The 14,659-nt window shown below is 35.8% G+C and overlaps 1 protein-coding gene across 1 annotated transcript; it reads right to left on the minus strand.

The window, feature by feature from the left end:
• Nucleotides 1-827: 827 nt before the first annotated feature.
• On the minus strand, nt 828-10,680 carry LOC108908255. Its single transcript, XM_018712224.2, has 23 exons — nt 10,621-10,680; nt 9,086-9,220; nt 8,897-9,028; nt 8,090-8,252; nt 6,572-6,757; nt 6,250-6,449; nt 5,882-6,059; nt 5,656-5,825; nt 5,454-5,583; nt 5,175-5,316; nt 4,903-5,091; nt 4,418-4,521; nt 3,356-3,426; nt 3,051-3,188; nt 2,837-2,971; nt 2,623-2,776; nt 2,375-2,560; nt 2,117-2,316; nt 1,862-2,039; nt 1,622-1,791; nt 1,386-1,518; nt 1,187-1,331; nt 828-1,062 (listed from the first exon to the last, which is right to left on the minus strand). The coding sequence occupies exons 1-23, from the start codon at nt 10,663-10,665 to the stop codon at nt 876-878; spliced, it is 3,471 nt and encodes a 1,156-aa protein (XP_018567740.2). The 5' UTR covers nt 10,666-10,680; the 3' UTR covers nt 828-875.
• Between the last annotated feature and the right edge of the window lie 3,979 nt (nt 10,681-14,659).

Raw genomic sequence — 14,659 nt, forward strand, 5'->3', positions numbered from 1 at the left:
CGATATTCAGAAAGTACCTACTTGAATTGTCTGTCACGATGTAAAATTTATTCACTTACTTTAGTGATAATTTATCTTTACTGTACTTATAACAACCATGTTTCATTAGTTTTATCAGTATTGTTACATATAATTTTCGTTTTGTAAGATTTACCGATTATGAAAATATCGTCCAACATTTTAATTTTTGTTACTTATCTCAATAGCGAATGAAAAACATTAACTTCGTTACGAAAATTGTCAACAAATTATGTAGATACTGACATTCTTAGATCAAGATCAATATTTTTTTTAGAAACAGAGCCTAAAATATTTCCACTTTCTTCAATTTAACTACAAATTTTTTCTTTATCTTTTCCCAAAGGCCTATCTTCGTCTGTTACACAAAACGACAAAATTATTCGCCATGTTGCCGATATTATAATAATTAGAACATTAACAAATGCAGAATTTCTACAACCACACAAAAAATTAGTTTTTATATAAAATTGGAGGTATATTTTCCCCCTGACTGCGCCAATGTGTAAAAAGTTATAAAAACATATTTCAGTAAACATGTTTCTGTAAGATTATTAAATAAGGAAGAGCTATTAACACTTTTTAAAAACCATGCCCAAAGGCAATTATTGGTAAGCGTGGAGTTATTCAAACTGTAAACGGTTAATTTTCTATTAAATTAAATATTTGTTTGATTTTTTGTTGTAATTTGTTTTATTACACAATATCTGTGTCAATTTTCTAAATATTCAGCTTTGTTAATATTGTTTGGAAGTGTCGCATTTATATTTTCAACTTATTGTTCTTGTTATAGATGATATTACTAAGAGTAAAGTACATTAACAGTTTTTATTAAAATCTATACATTTTATAACAGATTAGAAGGTATCGTATGGTTTCACCGCCATGTTTTCGTAAAGATCCACCCATTTAGCGTAAACATCTCCTTTGGGATCGGTTTTTATTGCCAAATTGTCGTCGATGTCCAAATATTGGAAACTACTATCTGTCAGTTTGGGCCAGATGATGTTTTGCAAGACTTCATTTGCCTCGGGTGTAGGATTCCTGAAATTGGAATATCTTAGTCATTGAACGTTTTTGGGAATTGCAGTAGACGATTATTGTAGGGTGATATAAAAATGTGGGGTACATTTGTCATATCCATTCAAAACTAGGCGTCTTTACTTACAAATTCTTAGCAAAATTAGCGAATAACTTGACGTATCGTCTGGTGGTCAAAGCGTCACGGGCTGTACCCCATTGTTCTATGTTACCGTTGTTGCCGTATGCCCATAGGTAGGTGTTGTCTTCCCCGTGGTTGACTCTACCGCAACCTAAATAAAAATATTTAAATTATTCAATTTTAAAAACAAGCTCTTCCTAAGCACCTTCAACCTGGACGTTGTTCCACGTCACTATGTCGCCATGGTACGAAAACTGATAGAAGTAGACGTCGTTAAACTTAGAATGCAGCTTGGCATGGTGCATCACAGCACGGGAGAAAGACATATCACTGAAGTACTGAAAGAAATAAATACAACTTACAATTAGACATTCAGCAAGTTGTATGTATAAGATTTTTTTGTGAATATAACCCTTAATTCGTTATTAGAATCTCACTTACTTTTACGCCAGCCGCAATATCGTTCTGAAGTTGTCCAGTAGTATAGATCTTCCGTATAGCGTCCCCTACAAGCGCTTTGGTCGAACTGTTCACGATATGCATATTGTCATTTACAAGTGCCCCAAGATCTTGATCGTATTGTGCAAGCAGAGTCTTGAAACTGTTCAAATCTGAAAGAGAATGGCAAGATTTTAATATAGCCCAAATACACCGCATTTTGACTATCTTTTTTTTAACTACCTGCTGCTTTTGTAATCTGCTCTTCTGACATGATTCCTATCAACAGAGGTACTGGACTAGCCCCACCAGCAGCCACAGCGTCGTACATCCTCTGGGTGAGGAAGGCACCGTCGTGGCTGGGTTCCACCACTGGAGTGTACATGAAACCTTGTACCATTTGGTCCCTTCCTAGGCCACCCTACAAAATATTTACAAATTGTAGACATAACTGCTCTCTTTCTATTCTAGACTAAAGACAAAATTAGTTAGACTCACAGGGAAGGTGTTAGTAGAAGCAAGGATGTCCGCAGCAGTCTTGGACTGCAGGAACGTCAGAAGCTCTTGGGATGTTGCACTCTTGGAGAATGAAGAATCAAGGTAAGTGGCCATGTTGTACGCGATATCCTTGTAACCTCTTTGGTAAGCCCATGGACACAAGGCGGATCCACTTTCCGATATTGCGGCCCTGAATAGTCCTAAAAATTGGAGGAAACCGATGAAACTGAAAGATAATGGTCTAGAGTGTTAGGATACCTTGAGATTGCTGGCTTAACATCTGGAGGGTGACGGAAGCACCACCAGCGCTGAGTCCGAAGAGCGTTACTTTGCTTGGATCGCCTCCGAAGTACTTAATGTTGTCACGGACCCACTGCAAGGCCAAGTTCTGGTCTTTCAGTCCCATATTTCCGGGTATGACAGTATCGCCAGTAGTCAAGAAACCTGTTACGAAATGGAAAAATCTTTACAATGAAACAAAGTCGAGTTAGAGTCAAACTACTAACCAAAAGGTCCAGTTCGGTAATTGACAGTAACCACTATGACTCCCTCATCTATAAACAAATGAGGACCGTAATCGTGGTAGATGGCGTGTCCATTGAGGAATCCTCCACCGAAGATATAGAACATTACTGGTAGGTTGGCGTTGGATCCTATTTCCTTAAAATGTAATAAGGTCGTTGTCAACTTTGATTACCAAAATTTTTCTATAAGACTTACAGCAGGGGTGTAGACATTCACGTAGAGGCAATCTTCAGATTGAGTAAAACTGGTAGTACTACCCGTTTGATAACAAACTTTATCGTTAACAGTGGCGTCCAACGTTCCTTGCCAATTTTCCACGGGTTGTGGGGCCTAAATTATTTTGCTTTATTAGATTTAGATATCATATAAATAGTTCCTAAAAAATTAATTTCTTCAAGTCTTTCCTTACCATAAACCTTAGGTTTCCAACTGGTGGCTTGGCGTAAGGAATCTGCTGAAAGGCGTAGAACACTTGTCCTTTGTACGTGGACTCTTGCCTTCCTTTAAGCTGACCATTTGGAATGGTTACATAGACATCTGCAGCCAACTGAAAATAAATGAGGTTGCTCTTTATAGCTATGCGCGAATATTTATGTCTTCCTTAATTCTCTTAGCAATATTGGAAAGTGAAGAAGGGTTAATAGGTAAATTATAAACAAATTGATTCTGGTATTCGTGTGTTGTTGTAATTAGAATAATTGAATTAGTACTCACTGCTGAGGCAACCAGAAAAGCTGCCAACAAGATACTTTTCGACAACATCGTAAATAGTACGCAAACCACCACTATGCGTGACTCTTTAGGTTAGACCTTTATATATACTTTGGCGACTCAAGAGTGGTACTTCAGATGTTGTTTATTACAGATTATTATAAATTGTTCAGCTCGCGAGCGCAAAAATAGCTGATAAATTAAGTGTTTTGTCTTATCGACGGATAGAGTTAAATAAACAAATGGCTCAATGCGGATTTATTGAAGTAATTGATGGGATATGTCATGTCTATGAAAATGTGTGTTAAGGACCTGGAAAAACCAGCAAAACTGAGAGCAGTAGAACTTTCGAAACGATACTAATAAAACAGTACTTGGTATAGTTTTGGTCCAAGAATGTGGAGACGCTCTAGAGTCATTGGCCAGACGAAAATAAGAAGAGTTGGTTTGGGTCCCAGGCCATAGGGGCATCCCTGGTAACGAGAGGGCGGATCAATTAGCTCGTCTTGGGTCCAGGGGACCTGGACAGGGACCTGAAACAATCTTAGGTATCACACGAGGCAGCATTAATGGGGCCCTCAATAAATGGGCCTATCAAACTTTAGGTCTGGATTGGAGGAGAAATAGAGGATGCAGGCAGGCCCATAGTTTTATACATGGACCTAGCAAATCCAAGACAAGATGGCTGCTGAGCCTCAGTCGAAGAGCCCTAAACCAAATGGTGGGGGTTCTGACAGGCCACTTCAGACTTAGGAGGCATTTAAGCTTAATAGGAATTGAGGGGGACCCTCTATGCCCGAAATGTGGCGAAGGGGAGGACACCCCTGTCCACCTTCAGGGACAGTGTGCAGCCTTTGGGAGAATAAGACATAAAGTCTTTGGTGCTGAAGAGCTGCAAGGGGTTAAGGTGAGAGACCTTCCATGGACCAAAATCCTGGCGTTCATTAGGGCGTCGGGTAGGTTCGAGGAGGGTCAGAGGCAGAGAGTGGTTAGGTGATGGGACGGCGGGGTAGGCAAAAAGGGCCCACTTGTGGCCTAATTGCCAGGCTGAGGCCGCCCCTTTACTGCTACTACTACTGGTATCGTTTTGGAAAGTAGAGCGAATTGAATATTTTTGAAGAACGGTTTCTTTGTATATATTTTGGTAATATACTTGGTAGGAGTACGTACTTCAAGAAGATACGAGTGTGTATATCAAAATTGATATTGTTATCAAGCTGTAGAAGAGGGTGATTATATCGTTACATTTTTAACGTATTACGAAATGGTTTTTTGTAATTACCAATAAGCACTGCAATAATAGTAATGTAGTTTTTATTTGTGGCATAGTTCTTTTCTTTCTTTATTTGCTATTTGACGTTTTGGTTTATTTATATAAATTTTTTCACGGCTGGCAAAATACACAAATAAAGAAAAACATAGCAATGTACAAAAATAATAATAATACGCGACATTTTTAAAAAATAATATACCTTAAAACTACTGGATTTGGTTAATCTACATAAATATGTGTAACATGTAATCAGTTCTCGAAGCGGTTTTTTATAAACTAATAAGTATCAAAGGGTGGTATGGCCCACGCGTCGTAAACATCCACCCATCCGCTATACGCTGGCTCCCTAGGATTAGTTTTAAGGGTTAGTTCATCGTCGATATCCAAATAAGTGAAATTTTGCGTGTTCACTTTAGGCCATCTTACAGCCCCCCGTGAGAGCGTTTTTGTTGCTGGTGTAGGATTTCTGAAACAACACAAAATTATTTAATTTAAAATTGTAATTTGTTAACTGATTATGAGATATAAAAATTGTACAGTTTTACTCACAAAGTCTTGGCAAAGTTGGTGAACATCTTCACGTATCTGTTGAGCGTTTGCAAATCTTTGGCGTCTATATCTTGAATGTTCTGGGAATTGCTGAAAACCCAAAGGTACTTCGTGTCTTCTGAATGTGATACCCTTCCAGCACCTAAGCATACCAAGAAATTTTGTTTCATTATGGTTGCAAATTTTCTTTGCTTCTCTCTAATTTCATATATCCTTTCAAATTGTATAGATGTATTCCTTAGAATGGCTATTATTTAACTACTGCATTATTATACGCACCTTCTACAGAAACATTATTACCCCCAAGTGCTCCGTGATAAGAAAACTGGTAGAAATACACGTCAGTGTACGCCGATTGCAGTTCAGCATGTTTGATGATTGGTCGGCTTACGTACGCATCTGAAAAATACTGAAAAATATTTCATTAATATTCACAAAAAATATATTCTAAACATCCATATAAATAATAATGTTTTAACACCTTAACTGCTGCCCCAAGATTGTCCTTCAACAATCCATCAGTGTAGATCTTCCTTATAGCTTCACCAGCTTGAGTCTTTCTGGTCAAATCGTCAATATGCATGTCCGCTTGCACTAGGAACGTAACATTGTTGTCGTATTGTTCCACTGTTAACTTATATGTTTCCAAGTCTGTAACAAGATTCCGTTTTGCACACAAACCAATTTTGCAATTCAATTTATTTTACCTGAAGCTTGTGAGACCGCTTCCTCAGACGTCATGCCCACCATGAGTGGCACCTTGTTGATGTTTCCCTTTTCCAAAGATCCGTACATCCTTTCCGTGATGAAGGCGTCCTCGTGGTCGCATTCGATGACTGGCGCGAACCAGGACCCTTCGCTTAGGATCATAGATCCAGGTGCTTGCTAGAAGAGAATCACGGAGTTTAGTTTGAAGGTTTCTCTGGCGGTTGTCAGTGGTTGGTTTAGACTTATTCACTTTTCCGAGAGACATTTCTGCGTTCTCTAGAAGAAACTGGTGAATCAGTTTCAAAGAAAAGTTAGGTTCACAGTTTTCTTATGCTGATTTTGGAAGTGAAAGGTATCGTTTACTCACCGTAAATATTGATGTGGCAGCGTCTATTTGTTCGGCCGTTGCGTTTTGGAGCAACATTAGCAATTCCCACGAATCGGCGCTGTCATCAAAACTGGGATCTATAAATTTGGCGAGGCTGTAAGCGAAGTCAATAGCACGTCTCTGGTAGCCGTGTGGTGTCAAAACTGATCCACTTTGCTGGATAGCTCCTCTAAATAGTCCTTAAAATATCACGATTGAAAAATTACCACGAAGTTTTTTCTAGAACTAGAAATATCGCTGATCTTTTGATGAGGAATTTATTCAAGCGCTTACTGGGAAATTATGTAGAAATTTAATTTACCTTCAGATTGTTTGCTAATAATGTGGTATCCCACAGACACTGCACCGGAGCTCTGGCCAAATATGGTTACTTTGTTTGGATCGCCTCCAAAATGTTCGATATTCCTTTGAACCCACTTCAGGGCCATGTTCTGGTCCTTAAGACCGTAGTTTCCTGGTATTACATAGTCTCCAGTTGACAGAAACCCTAAAAAAGTAACATTTTTATAAACAAATGCTTCTTAAAATATACTTAAATTGTCATCAAATGAATTTATATAGGTGAATCCGATGTTATCCTAGCTGTAACTGATTACTTTTGACAAAGATCAAGAAACAGCCACGATACATTAATTAGTATATTTCTGCATTTCAAGGACTGGCGTTTCAAACGTATTCCTTATAAAGAAACGGGATTATTGGATATCTATGGGAAAGCAAAAACTTTATTCTTTTTTATCGAACTCTTACTATTAATTTTTTTTACTATGCAGTGTGTCCAAGATAAGGATGGGATAGCATTAGGATCTAGAAAACGGTAAGAGATACGGTATGGGCCAAATTAGAAAAAAGTTGTGTTTCTTTGTACCTAATAATATGCCGTTTAGAAAGTTATAAAATTCCGGGTAATCCCGGAGATATCCGGAGAAACCCGGAATTTTGCAAGATCGTTTTATTTTTTTTCTGTCTTTATTTGAAAACGAATTTTGAAATAAGTTACATATTTACAATGCCACTTTTTTCGCTCTATCCAATGGCGTCAACATTTTTGCAATCCGACGTTTCGTCTTCGAGGGGCCATTATCAGGTTAATTTTTTTAAATATATCGCTGCTATTTTTATGACAGAAACTAGTCATTTTTAATTTTGAATTAGATGATATTATTATTGTATTCGCTTAAAAAGGTTTTTAGCTTGTTTTAGCTTTCATTTAAATTTTTTCCTGATTACGGCTCTGAACGCTTTCAAAATATCTATTGGAGGAAGTCATTACAGTATAAAAGTCAATACAGCACAAAATATCCAACAATTTTTTTAATCAATAATTTAAAAAAGTTGTAGGTACCTACCTAATAAAAAAATAATACGTATTTATGAAATGTTTTATTATTTCTAATTAGTATTGTTAATAGTAGTAAAAAAATTGTGGGATATTTGTGCTGTATTGACCTTTATACTGTTATGACTTCCTCCAATAGATATTTTGAAAGCGTTCAGAGCCGTATTCTGGAAAAATTTTAACTGATAGCTAAAACAACCTAAAAACCTTTTACAAACCGATTAAAAACGATTACAATAGTAATATCATTTAATTCAGAATTAAAAATGACTTTAGATTTTGTCATAAAAACAGCAGCGACGTATTTATAAAATTAACCTGATGATGGCCCCTCGAAGACGAAACGTCGGATTGCAAAAAAGTTGACGCCATTGGATAGAGCGATAAAAATGGCAACGTAAATATACAATTTATTTTAATATCTCTTACCGTTTAATGATCCTAATGTTATCCCATCCTTATTAAAACAAAAATTCTTACCAAAAGGTCCTAATCTGTAAGATATGGTGACAACAATCACACCGTTATCCATAAAATGATGTGGTCCAATAGTACTATATAGCGAATTTCCATTCATAAATCCACCACCGTGTATATAGAACATTACTGGCAAAAGTGACCTGGTGTGTTTGGTATGTAATTTCTAAAAATGTATGCATATTTAAAAAAAACATTCATTTTTATAAGAAAAAACCTTATATGAAAATAAAATATTTATAAATATAATTAATAAGGGGTGCAATTACTTTGTCAAATACTACAAAAGATGAGAGGGACTTGACATTTTTCTAGAAAGATTAGAAATTCTGCCTTGTCTTATTATGTTACTAAGCTGGCAGTGCCAAAAACGACCAATAGTAACGGTTCAGTAATCGTAAGCTGAAATCGTTTTAGTGGGAATCGCCTGTAAATTTATTTGTTTTTACAAAAAGCCGGAAACGACGTTGAGCAGATTATAAATTACAGGATGTTTTTATTACTAGAGGCGTTTTTAACACGACGAAGAACTTCCAGCAATAGGTAATTCTATCAAAAATCTATATACATGAGAGTTGCAAAATAGATATTTCACTCCTTAGCCTTAACTGGGAACATTTTACCTGCCCTTGTTGTCCTCGGGCTAGGTTCTATGGGGGCGGACAAGATAAATTAAATATAGGAAGTCCCAGTAGTCTGCTGGATTTTGAATTTTACACTTGTTTTTACCCTGTATACAGGAAGAATATGTAAAATCCATCAATATGTAGAAAGTGTACTGAATATTCAAATATTTTTTATCAGACGTACCACTGGCGTATACACATTGAGATAAAGGCAATCTTCATTCTCCATCGTCGAATTCGACGCCACCTGATAACAAATTTTATTCTCCTGCGTCGCATTTAAAATGCCACTCCATGGTTGTACTTGTCGTGGGTCCTGTAACAACGAAGACAGCGTCACATTTTTTTTATTACCTTAAATGTAACGACTTACCTTGAATCTTAGTTTACCCAATGGTGGTTCCGCGTATGGTATTTGCAGAAAGGCATAGAATGTGAGGTTTCTGGCGGATAATTTTTCCAAGCCTCGAACCCTTCCGTCAGGCAGATTTACGGTTACCTCCGATAACTATAAGTTACCGGAAAGAGTTAGTAAAGGTATAAATTTTGTGTGACTTTGTGTATTTAATTTAACGCTGATAAGAGGTACCTAAATAGAAATTCATGTTTTTTCTTCATTCCAAATATACAGTGTCGGAAAGTTCCCATGGTTCATCGGCCGTTACGTGAGAACGATAAAGTAAGTCATAGAAATCCGTGCGATAGAGAGGGATGGCTATAATGAAGGCGTCTCATAGTCACCGCCCATTTCGCCCTTCCACAAATAAGATCCACTTTTTATTTGTGGAAGGGCGAAATGGGCGGTGACTATTAGACGCCTTCATTATAGCGATCTTTCTCTATCTCTATGATTTACTTTATCGCTCTCAGGTAGTGGCCGATGAACCATGGCGACTTTCCGACCCTTTATAAACCACGCTTTTAAATTGAAAAAAATTACATTACCTGAGCAATAGTTGTGGAAAACTTGGAAAATTTTAAAAATCCCATAGGAAATATCTCGCATTTTTTGTTAATAATTTTATCTATAAAATATTTATGAAGCATAAATATTTATAATTGTTTTATCTATAAGAAATTTGTAAATTCATTTCTTTATCAGGAACACATATCGGTCAATAAAAATGCGTGTTTTCCCTATAATTTATTATTGATTATTGATCAACAGACGGTAAATATCAAAGATAAGGCTTTGTCAACGAACTACACTTCGTATTTGCGATTTAAAAAATATGTTTGTATTTTCAGTTTTCATCGACCTTTTAAAGAAATGTAGACTTTAATACGTTTACATGCTTTAATACAACACCTATTTATTTCCTTTCTTATAGTACTGACAAACGTATGAGAACTATACAGGTGGCGACAGCGACAGAAAGTCGTTTCGCGTAAAATCGGCCTTGGAATATTAATAGACTGTATAAATTTTATCAAGAGTATAGTTACTGAAGTAGAAATGGAACACGTGTATCTAAAAAGTATTTTCCTATATGTATAATTTACTACAGATAAACTAAATAAACAATTAAACGTAACGTCCAAATGTATTCTTTTTTTTTTACGCTAAACCGCAGTACTAGTGTACTTGTATTATTATTGGAAACAAATTTAGTTTAATTATAAATTAATCAAAACGCTGTAATTTAGCTGTCATAAAAATATGTATATCTATATTTCTTTCGTCTTAAACAAACAAAATGAAATCATTACAACAATATTATGGGAAACAGCATTTGTGAAAGATAATTAATTAGATTTTAGTAAAACGAAAGGATCAATACACTTATTATTTAGTTTTTAGGTTATTATTATAATTGGGTCATATTTACAAAGGTTTACCTCATATATCACAAATTCAAATAAGAAAATTCTGTATTGTTTTGTACCAACATAATTATGTTGACTTACCGCTGAAGTTACGGAGGCGAAAATTAAAAACAACTTAAACATCATTATTCGTTTTGCACTGAACTAGGCAACTCGTCCAATAATACGTGATCCGAAAGTTTTATGTATATCTGCAGACAGAGATAAGAATATGTGTGTATGTATTGATAATCAAAAAACACCGGTTTTCACGGATAAGTCAAATCCCCCTTTTACCACAAAATTCTAGAGAACTGAATTAACGTATGGTATCCTTATCAGAGGAAACGCTGTAAATTTTGGGCACCTCCTGTGTAAAATGGTTTTCATTAATTATTAATTAGATGACAAATACTAGAGGGGAAGCCAAAACAGGAAACCGCCGCAATAAATTTATTATCTGAAAAGGATTCTTAAAAACTATATGCCCACACAAAAAATTAACTAAATAAAATTAAAAAAAAAGCTGCTGGGTAGACAATACACAGACGAAAGTCAAGGCAATTGGCGACAATCAAATAAATAAACAGTAGTAATCTATATTATGCTAGTAAGCGGCAATGTAGTAGCAGAAATAGGCTAAATCTGTGGTCAAACTGTGCGCCGCTCTATGCTCACAATGCACAATGCTACTGACTGCCATAAAAACACGTGCCATACAATCGACCAAGCAAAGCGTCAGACTCACACGCACAAACGACAATGAGCAATATACCGGGATTGTTCACCGGCTCGCCAGGCAGACAGGACAGGCATTAGAGTTCCGCTAGATACGTATCGAATAAATCGATCGATGCGAAGCTTCAGGTCAGAGGCAGACATGTACATGTTATTGTACAATGACGCGGATAGTGGGATTACTAAAATGTGAAGTGGTTGCTTCGTCCCCAATAGTAAATGTTGAGGTCCTTTTCGAGGACAACTGTTAATGATTTTCTACAATCGCTTATTTTATTATGAGTAAGAAATTATTATTTTTTAATTCTTGCTGGTACTTATTATTACGTACTGTACATAAATATATGTTTAGAAACATAGATACTGCCCCTTTTTGTTTCGTACTATTCGACAAATAAAGAGTGCAGTTTAAGAGGACAACAGTTATCACATTTGAATAATATTACATATGACAAGTTATGTCGCATATACCTATATATAGAATGACAAACCCTTTATTGGCGTTACAACTAAACTATGACTAATTGTAAGACTTCTAACTATTTGCTGATAGCGATAACACAAATATGCACATATTTGTGCTAAATATGTACATACTAATATTACATTTTTGTAAAAAATTACACCAATGATCACCTTATTCATTACATTTTTAATTATTTTGGTAATCTTGTATAAAATCAATTTATAATGAGTTATTTCTGTGGTTGTGGGAAAATGAAAATCAATTTGAGTAACATGATTTGTTTTACTAGACGAAAAGTTTTCGAAGAAAGTTGAAACGTTTAATAAATAATTTAATTGTAAGAATTATTTTGCCATTTTCATTCTGAATTTTGAAATACGGCTCTGTTTATTTATAACACATAACTGGCGAACAGTGAGGGTTTCTCCAGACTGAGAAGGCTTGATATGTGCTTCTTACGGTTTCAACTTCCACTGGTTACTTTATACATATTCTCTGTGATTGTAACTATAAAATTAATGTTGCAAAAATTCGAATATTACATCACCTCCATTAAAAACTGATTGGAAGACCTTATGTTTCGATTAAAAAATACAATCATTGGTTTATACAGAGCGTTACAAGAACGTAGGAAAGTACTGGATTTTACTTCATTTTATATTTAATTGTCTCCATTTTAATTTATACACTGAGGAAAATCGACCAATAATCTAGAGTTGTGATACTTAGAAAAAATGTATAAAAACAAAAAATAATAATAAAGTATCAATTTTTTTAGGTTACTTCATTTAGAACAGGTCATTTACGTTATATACATATAGTGTATGTTGTGCAAAAATGTAGACATTTACAAACTTGTTCAATTACTTCATAATATTCACTTGTCAAAATTGACGGACGTATGCCATAAGTGTATCTGTTTTGTATTGTCCCTGGGTTTCTTTAAATTAATAATGATTAGCGGTAAAGTTAACGAAGCCGAATTTGATGACCCAAGTAAGTAAACAATATTTCCAAAATTTTATATTGTTATCAGTTATTTTCATAATATTCCATTATTTTAAATTATAAAATAAATCACCTGATCTTCCATACATCATCAGGGCAAAAAAGCGGTAATTCCAAATTAAAAATACCATTCTAATTTATTTAATCAATACCCACAAATTTAGCCCACAAATAAATCACGGATTTCGAGCGACATTCTGCTAGATAGTACCTTGCTCCGTTTCGTTATATCTAAAATTTCACGTAACACCCCCCACCGAACCTGAAAAATCGTGCCGAAATTCGTATCCGTGGCATATTTTTACGGATATATCGATATGGCTGATATTCAGACCTAAAATCGAGTCACGAGAGTTTTCTCGCACGCAACTTCTTCAACGGAACGGAAATTTGTCAGCATTTCTTAAGAGCCTGTGAAAGTTGCGAGTTATGCCGTCGGACAGAGAGAATTACGAAGGTGAGACATAGAGAAATTATCAAAAAAGCACCTCTAAATTTAATTGCATAAATAAATTTTTAAATTCATTACGCGCAGATTTTTTTTTGTTCATATCCGAAAAAAAATGTATATTTTTTCATGAATTAGCTTCTTTATTATTTTTTTTATGAAATATGTATTTCCAAACATTGATTTTGTTACTTTGACAGCCAGATTGAGAAGAAGGCTTAAAATATTTAAGTTGTGTGGCTTAATAAAACACCATGTTTCTAAGCATTTTTTTTAATAAAAGTCATATTCTTTCAAGAATTCGACTATGTGGTGGCAATTAGAGAAGGGGCTAGAGTCTGCTTCGGCTCTTCGATACCACGGAACACTGCTCCTATAGGTAGTGGACTATCTCCCTTCCAAAAGAGACTTACGGGGGAAATTAGCAAAATAGCGCCTGGACATTACCGCATAGAAAATATAACCGGGGCCATATACCAGCAACTACACAAGGTATACAAGAATACTAGTTCGTGTTTCTGCTAAAATTACAGGGTGTTTCCGAACATGGATATTTGAATGGCAAGCAGTCAGCTTGGAAGACGATGATTCAGTGCATACGTGCAACTGGTTACCAGCAAATTATCAGCAACGTCAAGACATCCCCGGTACAATTTTATTCTTAGATGAAGTTGTTGTTCTGAATCAAAGCGAATAAAACACTTGCTTGACCTTCAAATGACCCCTAAGTTTGACCTCTGAGTCAAAACCAAGGTCAATATCTGGCATTTCTGGTTGTCGTTTATTATGGCGGAAGTCTGTGGAACCGCTATTCTGTTCTCTAAACCACCTCAACAATTTTGAAGATAGCTTTATTAATATTCGGGCTGGCACTATCAAAGTTTTTTAACAGACCTTTTGTGCTGAAAAAGTGCCTGACTGCACAACCTTGTTTGATAATATGCAGCGATTCCTTAAAAAATAATTTTCAAGGTCGTAGACACCCTGGATATTAGCCGTAAAGCTTTTTCTTCCGGTTCATAGTGAAAATCAAATCAAGAGTGCTGTATCGATTATTTTCTCGATTGTCATTTGTTTAAAGATACGGAGCAAGGCTGGAGTGGGGGGACTCGCCAGTAAAGCGCCTAGATTCAAGGAAAAGTACATCAGGACGCCTTCGCCTGGAAGGTATCACGTGAAGCCCACGTGGGGTGAAGGCGAGAAAAGTAAAGTACCCCTCGGAGGAACGGCCAAGATAAGGGAATTAAAAATCGATAAGCATCCTGGGTATGAATTAATATTGACATTATTTTTCCCATTTTTTTTAACTATAACATAACTATTTGGAAAAAGCATTGAATCGGGTAGAGATAAGTCCGGAAGAACTTAGTTTACGTGGTTATTTTAGACCCGGGACTTACGAGATCCACAAGACGAAGAAATGTCGAAGGACCAGGTTTATGTCCAATTTCGGAAGGCCTTCTATGGTGCACTGCGTGGAG

The sequence above is a fragment of the Anoplophora glabripennis genome, unplaced genomic scaffold, assembly GCF_000390285.2.
Source record: "Anoplophora glabripennis isolate ALB-LARVAE unplaced genomic scaffold, Agla_2.0 scaffold18, whole genome shotgun sequence".
Classification (NCBI taxonomy): domain Eukaryota; kingdom Metazoa; phylum Arthropoda; class Insecta; order Coleoptera; family Cerambycidae; genus Anoplophora; species Anoplophora glabripennis.

What these genes read in the sequence shown, in the direction of transcription:
- LOC108908255 (XM_018712224.2), bottom strand. Translation starts at nt 10,665, where the DNA reads ATGATGTTTAAGTTGTTTTTAATTTTCGCCTCCGTAACTTCAGCG. An exon ending in CTTCTACTAACACCTTCCCT is followed by an intron (nt 2,040 to 2,116) that starts GTGAGTCTAACT and finishes AATATTTTGTAG; the next exon opens with GGTGGCCTAGGAAGGGACCA. An exon ending in GAACAACGTCCAGGTTGAAG is followed by an intron (nt 1,332 to 1,385) that starts GTGCTTAGGAAG and finishes ATTTTTATTTAG; the next exon opens with GTTGCGGTAGAGTCAACCAC.